Source organism: Panulirus ornatus, chromosome 57 (genome assembly GCF_036320965.1).
Source record: "Panulirus ornatus isolate Po-2019 chromosome 57, ASM3632096v1, whole genome shotgun sequence".
Taxonomy (NCBI): domain Eukaryota; kingdom Metazoa; phylum Arthropoda; class Malacostraca; order Decapoda; family Palinuridae; genus Panulirus; species Panulirus ornatus.
This window is the reverse complement of record NC_092280.1, coordinates 26,536,475-26,549,729: the sequence shown is the minus strand read 5'-3', so window position 1 is coordinate 26,549,729 and position 13,255 is coordinate 26,536,475. Positions and strand designations below refer to the sequence as shown.

Sequence of the window (13,255 nt, the reverse complement as noted above, 5' to 3'; positions counted from 1 at the left end):
CCATTCCAGGTTGTTTGCTATACTTTTTATATTTCCATAATGTCCTTTGGTGCATTACACATGACAGCTGAAGAATTGATGCAAGCAATTTTTTTTTTTGGGGGGGAAGAGGGGGGAAACAAGTATGAAAGAAAGAAAGAAATAGCCCCCAGAGATTATATATCTTATCTTAAGACTGTGTCTATCTCTGTATATTTACCATGTCAGTCCATATTCACTTTTTCATATCCCTTCATCCCGAAATAATGGTGCATAATTTATCATTTGTTTTACTTTGAAGATAGCAAAGTAACATGCTGAATCCTTTTGCAAATACTTTATATTGCTTCAGTGTTTCAGGATGCCATGATGTTAAGTAACTAGAGGTTTTTGGGGAGGATTTACATAACTTTTTCTGTTATGCATGTGAATTACAAAATGTTGTGTGAGAAATATGGAATATATTCACTGGTTATTTTTGTCTTCATTTCTGTTTTTCCATGTACTGGGTTAGATATTGATAGTTTTAGAAATATTTATATTTTATTAACATTGTTATGGTTTATAATAATCACTTTTTTATAACATCTTCCAGGCAATAAGATATTCAATAACCATGATGCAGTAGAGAAAGCTGTGTCAAGTGGTCAGTGCCTATACAAGATTTCATCATATACCAGCTTCCCCATGCACGACTTCTACCGCTGTCGCACCTGTAATACCACTGAACGTAATGCCATATGTGTCAACTGCATCAAAACTTGTCATAGTGGGCATGTAGTTGAGTTTATCCGTCATGACAGGTGTGTATAGAATTTCTGTTTTTTGTAAAGTTTTAGTGGTGTAGATCTACTGATTTTGGAGAAACATTAAGCAAATAGTGTGTGTGTGATGGTAATTAATCTGTTTCTCAGTTTAGCAAAGTCTGTATTAGGGATAAAAAGCTAATACTCAACACCATTTGTACTTCCTATGTTTTGACAGATTTATTAGATTTAGGGACAAATTGATAAGGGAGAATTGGTTTTTTGCAGTTGTTTTAACTCAAGTGCTGAGTGATGGGATGTTCATATTTTGTACACATGTATTGGGCACAGATAGACTGGTGTGGGATTAGGGAATCGACCTGCACAGATGCTCCCCGACATATATCTGAGTTCCGTTCTGACTGACCAGTCAGATCTTGAAATAGACGGAGGCATATACAGTTCTTATACCTGTACAGCATTCTTTTATCCTACTCAGTTTCAATCATAATCTATATCATTTTTTATTAACCAGTTGTATTATATGATTCTGAAGTTTCTGTTTACCTTTTATTTAAGATCCAAAATTTCAGTGAACTTTTCAGCACCTCCTTAGTCAGGTTTTGCTGCTTCACGTATGACTCAGACATTGTGTTAGCTATATCTTTTTTTAAATGTATTGAACCACGCATGATTTCCTGTGAAGTTCTCAGATGTAATCAACTCCCATTCACTCCTTCAGAGTCGCAAAAAGACTTCTAGCCTTTGCCTGAACTGTTAGTAAGCTTAGTGGTACACACTTTTTAATTTGTTCTTCCATCTACAGCATCAATCACTTTTCCATTTCATGGATGGGACCTTGTGGTTGCTTTGTTATTATCATAGACTTCATATTTGCCGAACCTTTCACTGGAGACCGTCGAATGAGAGAACTGTAGATCACGTGCAATCATGTTAACTTTTTTCCTCCTTCTTTTTGGGTGATTACCTTCATTTTCAATTCAAAATCAATCATATTCCTCGGCTTCTTGCCAGATCTGTTAACATGTGATGGGTTTTTCCTCTTGCCCTTCATCTTCTTTGGGGTTTAATCCAGCATGAAAATTTGCTAGATCCACTTGCATAATGCACGCTTATTGAATGGTAACTAAGAGAGATGCTGTAATGTACACAATGCCGGGATTGTCTGACATTCACTATTGTATGCCCACAGTTGTTGGCACTGGCAGATGTATGACCAAGTGTAATTTTTATATTTACGTATAGTTTTTAATTTTGATTTTTCCCGGTAGTATGTACAGGGTATCGTAAGTCGCATAGGCCATAAGTCGGGATCATCTATCGCAAAATGATCCACAGAAAGGGTTGGTGCACACTCCATCCCATAACACTCACCTTTTAACCCAAAATTCAACCCATTTATAGGCCCAGAATTGATTTTTTAGAGAATATAAAACTTTTGATACCTATTGCATCCTATGTACTGTAGTGTAAATATTTTGGACAGTGCATATTGAGTTATCCATGTTAAGTTATCAATGTGGATGGGGCCTGGAAATGAGTAGTGACCTGGATGTTTATATCTGTTTCGCAAATCATTTTGCCATGCAATGTCATGCAGTATAGCAGATGTTTATGGTTGAGTGACTCCCAAAGAAAAGGGCTTATTACTTGAGTTATTGATTTTTGGTTCTGACTTCTGTGTTTTGAATCACAAATCTCCTTCATTTTACATTATTTTTATCCCCATGCTTGTTTACTGTTTTTCATGTTAGCTAGCAAGGGGTAGGAATAGATGAATGATTATCATTGATTACATTATTTATGATTATACTAGTTCCCATAATGTATTGATGCGAAACTGGTTCCTAAATACGCTTGTATGGAAGAGGATTGATGAGTTGGACATGAAATATTTAAGAATAATATATGGTGTGAGGAGGGTTGATTAAGAAATGATAGGGTAAGAGAGAGATGTGGTAGTAAGAGGAGTATGTATAACGGAGCTGGTGTGAGAAAATGGGGAAAGTGAGGAGCCATGGAATGTTTAGGGCTTGAACATGCCTGAGGGTGTGAGGCATGCATGTGATACAGCAATATGGTATACAGGAAACAGGGTTGTCAGTGAGCTAAACCAGGGTATATGAAAGCATCAAGGGAAATCTTGGAAAGGTCTGTGGAAAGTGAATGTGATTAAATGAGACCATTTTTCATATGTTCCAGGTGCAGTCATGAGAAATGGTGAATGGATATAAAAAGATTATTATTACTGCAATCCTCCCCTCTCATTTTTAATTTTCCGAAAGAAGGAATAGAGAAGGGGGCCAAGTGAATATTTCCTTTAAAGGCTCGGTCCTCTGTTCTTAACGCTACCTCACTAATGTGGGAAATGGCGAATAGTATAAAAAAAAATTATTACTGCTACAGCTGTTAGTAGTATGTAACATCAAGACTTGCTTTTATGAGGCTCTTGCAACTTCAGAGCTGTACTAGACACAGCAGCAGAGCAGGGGGGGGGGTGTGTGTGTGTGTGTGTGTGTGTGTGTGTGTGTGTGTGTGTGTGTGTCTTTAGGGGCAGAAAGGTTCTTGATTTTTTTTTTTTTTCATGTGTGGGTGGTGTCCACCTATTTAACTCTTAAACTTTTATGAGGTAAGAATTTGGATGAAACTACTTTTCTATCAATGTATTGACCTACCATTGAAAAAAAAAAAATTTTGCAGGTTTTTCTGTGACTGTGGTGCAGGGACATTGAACAACCAGTGCCAGTTACAGGGAGAGCCAACTCAAGATACAGATACCCTTTATGACTCCGCTGCTCCTATTGAATCACAGTCGCTCATGGCGGAGGTCTAACTACCGCCCAAAAAACACTTTAGTAATGTCAAAAGTTTCTATCTAGAATCAACCTCAGATACCTACCAGCCTTTTGATCTATAACCAGTATTTAGGAAAGCAGGATTAGTGTCAGTGCGCACTATACTTGTGGCCAAACAGGAAAGTATTGGCAACCTTAAGTTTATTAAAAACCTATACCCACCTTCTGTACTGTGATTTGTCCACATGAATCCATAGCCTTATACTGGAATATATTTCTATTTACTATGAATTTTCTGTGGACTTAAAAAGGGATTATGTGGGCACTTGGACGATTCTTGGAAAATGGACCCAAAGTGGATATATATATATATATATTATATCAAAAAGTGCGTTAAGTGTGACATAGGGTGAACTGTAAGTCCCCTGTCATAGTGAAAAAGCAAATGTGGCCTGATTTGATCCTGCTCCATCTTCACAGTTATCCTCATTTTTTATACAAACATAGTTGATGTGTATCACATCAATTTTATGGTATGACAACACCAGTTGGTTGTCAAAATATTTCGTGCACAAGATGAAAATTATTTTGTAGGTCAGTATTGTTAATATACATTGCATAGGGAACCCACTATGGATAAAAAGCTTGTTTTCAGTGTTAGTACACACATGCTATAAAGATTATGAGAATTGGCACAAAACCATTATCAGTGAAGCACAAGAATGGTGGTTCTCTATCTACAAGACTGTGTGTGTGTGTACATTAGTACCAGTGATGTACATAAATGTTGTTTGGGACGTGAGGGCTTTGTACATATGTGTTGAGTGCAGGAGAACTGGCTGTTCCATGCCTAGATCCAGTTAGTGTGGGCCATTTTGCAGTGTTATAATTGAGCACAGTTCATAATTAGAATTTAAGCTGTTAAGATTTTTATATATTAAAATAACCATTGACAAAATCAATATGCAGTAATTGTAGTTGTTTCTGATAATTTCTCGTGTTTTGTTTGGAAGATCTGTTGAATTATTTGCATGTGGAGTTTAGTTGCATTTTATAAAGTATTTGTGAACCTATAAGGATATTTGTTGTCTCGGTTTTGTTGAGATTTTATACTGAATTGGAACACTACAGATAACTGTGATTAAAACCAAAATATACTAGTATCACTGCACACACCCTGGGAGTGGCCAAGAGAATACACCAGTGGCTTTTGTCCCATTGCAGTAAAATTATTTCCCTTCAGAATTTAGAATTGGTAGGATGTTTGTGCAGCTTTGTAAAGATGGATTTAGATAGTGCCTTTATTTTTGCATTCATAGGTAGCATGTCCAGCTAGTATCTGAATCAATTGCTTACCCAGTGTTTCCTGCGACACATAGCCTCCAACGTTCTCTTTTCATATTTACCATAAAACATCTTAATTATCATCTACCATATATCATTGTCATTCATTAAAACCCTGTCATGTTCCTCAGACATTCCCTCACAACATCCCCTCCACAATAATTGAAACATTTAAACATACGTTACCCATGTTCCATATGACATGAAACCTCAGCACAGCCCTCTGTATTCCATATAACACATGGCCCAGTATTCCCATCTCATGAACCCTTTAATATGTAAATCAACAGTTTTGTTTTCTTTTATCTCATGACATGAGACATAGTATCAGGTCGCTCTTTGCATGTTCCATGTGACATCTTTAGTGTACTGTTTCTTTGGTCCCTGTCATACATCCCCATCCATTGCTTAAATTTATTTTCACTTTCCCCTTAGTTGATATCTGTCTCAAATGTTTCCTTCCCATGGTCCTTGTGATACATACCTCAGTCTCCTCATCTCATGATCCCTGTCACACTCATAAAAATTCCTTTCCCATGTTTTGTATGGAATCTTCCTAAATAGAAGTAGCGATGTTACTGTTGCTCAATGTGCCATATATATGTGTTTTAGGTCTTTGTTTTCCATATATTTTGAGTTCAAAATGGTATGTGCATATGTGCTAGCAAGAAGAAAGAAGAATGGAATGAAAGATAAGTGCAGACGCTGAACTTTAAATCCAAGGAGAAGCCCAGGGAAGATACTCATTGTAGGTGTGTTTGTATTCACAGAGTTTGAATGGCAGTTGACTATTGGAGTGGCATATTCAGCCCCTAGAAACCTTTCTCATGAACTAGTAAAATTGACAGCCTTTGCTTTGTAATAAAAAGTATTCAGCCATCAGCCACTTTTCTTTTTTGTTAGACGGATGCAGTGCACAATAAAAATAAAAGTGTAACGCTGTCACTATGAAGGGTTACCTTGTGTTCAAGTGTGCTTCCATAATAATTGCAACTAGGCTCCCCCTTCCTTTAAACACAGAGGAAATGTATGATAGCACCATTTTATGTATATCAGTAACTTGACACTTGGAAAGGGTTAAGGGAGGGGGACCTTATCTGATAAAGCCACTAAACCCTGTGAAGAGACTGGAGGTAGACTGTTTTATCTTCTTTTTCTCTTTATTTTCATTCTTGCCTTTTCACAGAGTGTATGCCGGTACATGTTTGCTTATGTGATAGTTTTCTTCTGCCAGAACAAAGATATGTATTCGTTTTAGGATGCAGATCTTTTAATCCATGTGTACTTAGAGTGTGCAGTTGTAGGACTGATGTAACTGTGACAAGTAAAGATACAAACTGAATAGTTATGAAAAAGTGGCTGATTTTGAAAACAGTATTGCTGTTTTTGTTGTGTTTTGAAATTTATTTTCAAAAGGGGATGGCATGAATACAAAAATGAAATTATTATCCTACTTAAATTGTGTATTACCTCAGTTTTCGTAACAGATAGAATTCTTCAGTTTGTAATTATATTTTTTTCAAAAATAATGGTTATTTATTTTATTATTTTTACTTGACACAGTTGTGTGTATCCTTAATTTGCCAGTGTGTGAATCAAGTGCAAGAAATTGCCGGTGGTTAGGTGTAATAGAACTGGTATTTCATCATACATCTTTCAAAAAACACACAAAGAATATTCCTTCTATTTTCCTGGGCATGTAGTGTGAGGGTTGGGAAGATGTAATGTTGTTTGATGTATCTTGAGCTCAGCTGCTGATCAGTTGTGACATGTAAGATTATGATTGTGTAACTTGGCATTATAAACAGCAATGTGATAGTGTATACACATTCAACTGTAAATTAATTCTCCATACATAGGTCACAACAGATGCAAGAGTTGGGCTGAAAGATGGAGATATATTATACCCAGGTCCTTGTTGTACCTCAGGCTGGAATTTTGTAAGACTCCTTGAGTAAAATAGTTCATAGTTAATTGGAAAAATGTGTTTTTTACACTTTGATAGTGATGCAAAGAAATATATATATATTATATATGATTTCACAAGGTTTAAACATTCGCATGCAGATCCCAGGTATATTAGCTGTAATATTTTGTGCTGTTCAATTTCAGCACCACAGCCACCTTGACCTGCAGAGCCTTGAAATGAAGCATTCAACACATGGATCATAGTATAGGATTGTACATATGGCAGAGAGGTAGATTTTAGAGGCCTGAAATTACAACACCAACCCAACAAAACTACTTGTTACTGTGATCTTGTGTGGGCAAGATGCTAAAACAGATGTTTTATTTTGTAGTAAATGACGAGACAAAGACTAGCAATGCTTTAGGAGTTTTGTCATCAATTTGCACATAGACCTTTGAGTGGGTTTGTATTACCTAGGTCTCACGTACTCCACATATCGATGTAGTATAGATATTTACTCCAGGGTGAAAATGCAGGTCAGATACCTCATCCCCAGGACTGTGAGGCCTTGTAAGATAGTACTGCTGTAGTCCTCAGAAGGTAAAGAAGTAAAATGAAGAAAGGGACATGGATATTGCACATTTTCCAGTGTGTAGAGCAAAGGGATATGTATGATGTGCACTGTATAAAGGGCCTAGAATTGTATATACAAATAAAATTCTAAATTTAAAAATTGTTTGAATAACAATTGTGAATTGCAGAAATCTGCAAGTCTTTTCACTAGGTAATTAAAAGTAGTCATCAGCAACTTTCTTCATATATAGCACAACGATACAGGTAATTGTAGTGCAAGGGATATGTTTTGTTCTACATTCATAACCCATGAAACAGTTTCAGACCTGAGGGCAAGCAAGGGTATCGGGGTGTTGACATGATATTGACATAACTGATCACCATAACGCTAAGGCCACAGACTAAAGCAAACCTTTCTCACCTGGGAGGATGCCACCCCATAGTTGTGGGAGAAGGCGTAAAGATATTAGCCACCATGGCATTTAGAATTAGCTTTTGCTAGAAGGTGGTGAACGAATACTTTAAGCTTTTGATTGATCAAGATATGAAGTAGTGAATGAATACTTTAAGCTTTTGATTTTTCAAGATATGAAGTAAGGGATTAGATAAACTTTTACAAAAGTGTTATGTAGTACATATTTGCTCATTTACTGATGATAGTGTTACTGTTATGCATTAATTTTATGTATTGATTTTCAGGTTGTCTTATTATCGCAGTATGTTTTCAAAATTGCATGCTTGAATATGTTAGGATCCCCAGTCCTTCCATAAAATGAAATATAAACTTAAGTGAGCAGAACTCTATTTTAAAGTGCGATTAGAGAGGAATTACATTTGGAGCTAGTTACAAATGTTTTAAAATGTAAAGATTTTTCCATTATATCCATTTAGCAAATTGTTTCCCAGAGGCAAGAGAACCAGCAAGATGTCCATTGTAGTCACATTCGTAATCAAACATCAAAGTCTTGGGTTTATGTGTTTCATATTCAGGAGAATCTTCTGCAATCTCGAAACTTTTGAACATTCTGAGTAAGTACACATTATATGTTTTATTTCGGCATTACTAAATTTAATTCGTAACCTGCATTAGTAAATTGGGTCCATGTTGATTTTGTTTTATTGTTTATTTCCACAAGTATTTTTTTATTTTACCTTAGGTGATTGTGTCTGTTTCTCTTTTGGGATGGAATAATAATGTATATATGAGGCTCATGGTGTTACTGTTCATTGAATTTGGTTTTTCATTAAGATTGGACCTGGAGTATCTACAACTGAAGGTTCATGCCCCGTTTTGTACGGGTTCAGGGTCACTTTTCCAATGCCAAAATACAGAAGTTGATCAGTATACAGTGAATGATTATATGGTGCATAATATCCAAAGGTACAGTGGCAGGAAAGGAAACCAATTGCAAAAATATGAACCAGCTGAGATAGCGTGGTATATCAAGGAACTGATCTTTGACCAGTAAGAGCAATATTGTTCAAGGATACGAAACAGTTAATCATTGAGAAATGTGACTCGACAAAGTTGAAGAAATGTGACCCGACAAAGTTGAAGATAACTATGGGTCTATTATGGCAGGTGACAATGATGAAGGTAGGTCATTAATTATCTTCTTTTTGATAAAGGTATCATTAAAGAGGAGTTGGGAAATACGGTTTTATGTAGTATTAACCCATTAATTGCCGACGTGTTGTATACGGTAGGCGAGACAAACGGCAGTTGACTGTGCTGTACTTGGCCTGCATTTACGTACACCAGGTAAGGTAAACAGTCTAGTAGCGAGTAAGGAACAATGATTGGTAGCTCGGAATGTGTAAATCATCCCCCCCTCCTTTTTTTTTCTTTTTTTTTTAGATATGGCTCATCAGTAAACATCGTAATGCCCCGTAAGACAGCGTATCATTTATTCGCTGCCGACCCAGGAAAGAAAATTATGAAATATGTATAGGGGAGAAAGAATACTTCCCACGTATTCCCTGCATGTCGTAGGCGACTAAAAGGGGAGGGAGCGGGGGGCTGGAAATCCTCCCCTCTTTTTTTCTTTTTTTTTTTAATTTTCCAAAAGAAGGAACAGAGAATTGGGCCAGGTGAGGGTATTCCCTCAAAGGCCCACTCCTCTGTTCTTAACGCTACCTCGCTAATGCGGGAAATGGCGAATAGTTTGAAAGAAAAGATGTATATAGAGCATAGCGCTAGAGTTGCCTTCTGTTAAGGCACTAAAAGGCTAAGAAGTGGCACTGGAGTTCACTAATTTTGGAAACTATTATATAATGTATATGATTAATGTAAATTGATTATAACATGATCGTACTGTCGTGTATATACTTATTCCATTTAAGAGTGCTAAATCATACGGCTAGCATTGTTGCAGCTTGAGTATTTATACATTTTATAAATCGCTACACGTGTAACATTTTACTGTATTGATATATATATATATATATATATATATTTAATGAAAAACAAACAAATTTAATACAAGTCACGTTACTGCTGCTTCGCCAGCCTTTCAACGTAACAAAAGTTCACTCAGGCCCCCATTATACATGATGTACAGCAACTGAATGAGGCCAATGTCTCTTATTTGCTTGCATCACACTAGCCCGGCCACTTCTGTCCACTTCCCTAACCAGAACGTTGATGATGTTTGACGTTACTGAATTTGTATGAGGGAAATGGCTTCACCCAGTAAGTTTACAAACCATACGCGAAAGTGAATTACAGTGAGGACGAGTGCCCCATTACGTAACTTGATACTTCAAAGGTTAGCAAACTGTAATATTGCGCAGTATCCAACTGATAGAAGAAAACCCCACCAGAATTTTTATATCTTACGCTAGTTGCCTAGGACCAACTCCTCGCCAAGATGGTGTATTGATATGTAAACTTGACAGGACTAATGCTCCAAAAGTATGATCATCTTGTACTGTTGCACATGTCGATAACCACTTCAATGCGACAGGTAAGGTGATAACTATTTTACGCCATCAAACCTAAGGATCGTTCGGTTGTGCTCAAGTATCATACCACAGTGGTCAGGGGATATGCTCAAGAATATTTGTAAAAAAAAAAAAAAAAAAAAGTTTTTCTGTAAGACCAAGCATAGCTGCACTTCGTACATTGAAAGGCAGTATTAAACGTGGTGTTTTCGCCCAATATGAGGCAATAAAATCGTTAATGGGACAGCATTTCCAGAGGTTTGAAGTTAAGCTTTGCTTTAATAAAAGTTGTTAGGTTTTAATCCAAGGTGTTACCCGAGGCCAAACACTGTGAGATCCACTCATAACAATGAATGTCAACCAACCCCGTAGTCATTCCCTGACGAAAGCTTGTAGTGTATTTTGCGGCAAAGATGAAAAATTCGGTAACCCAGTGAATTTATTAGGAACACCGCCTTGTTGGCGTCGCTTAACTCCTCTCAAGGTTGTCCCGCGGTTCAGTTAGAGAAATAATTTTATTTATTCCAAGGACACATCAGGTTTGATGTCAGAGTTAAGATATAATGCAAGATGACAATTAATGTATAGGTAATTTTATGATGACGCTTTTCGAATTTAATTATACTTTAGATGTGTATTTCGTTGCATGTCTGCAATTAATATATGCGAATCGCAGTAACAGTGGTGCCCTAACCAAAACACGTTTTAAAATCCGGGTGCCTCTCCTCTTGTACATGTTCAAGTTGATTCCTCCAGTGATAGTGACGGACTCGGGCAAATTTTACAAACGTTGCGTCTTCATCTCAAGGACAATAAGAGATCATCTTACGTTGAAGTCTTCTTGCCTCAGGTACACTTAATACCGTGTCAATCGTAAGATCATTGGTGAAAAGTAACTAGGACGGTGTTTTCAGTTGGAGTAATTATTAAAGCCCTGCAATATATGTAATATGAAATAAAAGAGGAAACTGTGAAAGCCAGGGCCAAGGAATGTCAACGGGTGCGAGGCAACTGGGCCATCTGATTGAAGAGGTCCCCAGATCTCGGTCAAAGTGGGCCAGTATAATGAATTTAGGTTTTTTCATTAACCCAAAGTATTCAAATTGGCACGCATAAGTGTAATACAGTAACGACTAAACTTGACACACACACACACACTATATATATATATATATATATATATATATATATATATATATATATATATATATATATATATATATATATGATTTCATGTACATTGCAGGAGGGGGCCCCAATTTCAGTTCTTGCTCCCAAGCCTAATGTACTTGCATACAATACTGCTTCCCGTATTGTTTTCCGTGTTCTTCAGAGAACGAGATCATGCGTTTTGCCAGCAATAGAAATCTGTTGTTTCATAAAAGTTAAAGTTGTGATAAACCGCTGACGTTACTAACTTTCCTGGGATATTTTAGGAAGATGGAAAACCGATGTCATGCAAGCCATCATCCCCCCGGTGATATTTTCACTTTTGAACAACCTTGTTCTTTTATTTTTTTGTTCAGAAAAGACGGTTGCTCCCATTCTCCAAAGTCATGAAGGTTCTAAATTATTGGAGAGAATGTAGCGTCTTTAAGAACATACCGTCTGTAAAATGTCAAAACCATTTTCGGTTTCACAAATGAAGTTTGAAGATTCGCGTTGTATCGTTCCTCTTTTATTATTATTATTATCTTCCTTAAGTAAAAGTATCATGGATGTTTGCAAGTGCCAGATTTTAGGTCCAGGCAATGATGTGAAATTCTAGCTTGCGATTTTATAAATGTACTTATTCATTTCAAAACTGATCTGCATGGTAGAGGAATGTACACTTCAAAACCTTTGAATGCCACATATGAACAAGAATATAATAGTCATTTCCTTCAAAAACTGCCGTGCAAACGTAACTTAATTATTATGTAGCAGCAGATAAGTTTGTCGTATTTAGGGTTTATTAGCTTCCGTAACTGAATCAACGTAGTAATGCCTACTGCACTTTGAAAATTGCGTTACAACGAATATACCAAATCAATCCCAATGTACACTAATTTGATATCGGTTCGAACTGAGACACTTGTCAAATTGCTTGCTATCACCTAAAGCGAATGAACCGAAATGGTTAATACAAGGGAAAATGTTATTCTTTCCTCAGTTATTTGCTGTCAAATCTGGTAAAACAAAATTTATCCCGTTGATATAACCACGTAATCGACCATTCTAGTTTCTATTAAAAGAATTTTTTCTCGACATTTGTACATACGAACAAAATGCAGCATGGAAGACATCCAGACCATCCACAAAAGGCCAATTAAACTGAAGGTCTGCTCTTTGGTGTTGAACGTTGAGAGTAAGTTGCTGGCATCATTGAAGGATACATGAAACTGCGCGGCAGGTTTTTCCAAGATATTTTACTGTATATAGCGATTTAAACGTATGCATTGCCACCTTTCTAGTAATGTAAGATATACGAGTCTGACCATCAAATAGAGCGAAATGTAAGTCAAGGAAATATGTACTTAAGATGACATTTTACGTACAATTGTAGATATATGCAATCGTAAACTTAGTAATCTGTTGTTGTTATTATGGAAAAACAACTGAACGTGTTATTTTCCTTTTGGACCTTAGATGATTTCCGTCGTGTGCTTGATCCATATTTCATGAAGCCAATACCTCAAACTTGTTGGCAGAGTGGGAAGGACAGAGATAGCAAGGCGCCATCACCGTGCTTGCAGCGATCGGCTCCAACGTAATTCTCAAGCATTTTGACTACGCTATAAACTGCTTATTCCTGAAAATCGCCAACACTCTGCTGCAAATGCTAGAACTAGATATTATGTATCGTCAGATTTTTCTGAAAATACTGTCAAGAGTTCCACGTTACATATTATTGGAGTTTGTCAGTGAATGATGCCGTAACTAGACTAAAACAGCAAGAAAGTTCA

General features: G+C 36.7%; 1 protein-coding gene across 3 annotated transcripts in view; it reads left to right on the top strand.

Annotated features, from left to right (window-relative positions):
* FBXO11 (F-box protein 11) overlaps positions 1–8,474 on the top strand; it is a 31,312-nt gene extending 22,838 nt beyond the window's left edge. For all 3 annotated transcript variants that reach the window (XM_071694863.1, XM_071694861.1, XM_071694862.1), the window contains exons 13-14: positions 575–782; positions 3,447–8,474. In XM_071694863.1, the coding sequence (XP_071550964.1) occupies positions 575–782; positions 3,447–3,579 (341 nt within the window). In that variant the 3' untranslated portion in view covers positions 3,580–8,474. The remainder of the gene's footprint in view (positions 1–574; positions 783–3,446) is intronic.
* Positions 8,475–13,255: the final 4,781 nt, after the last annotated feature.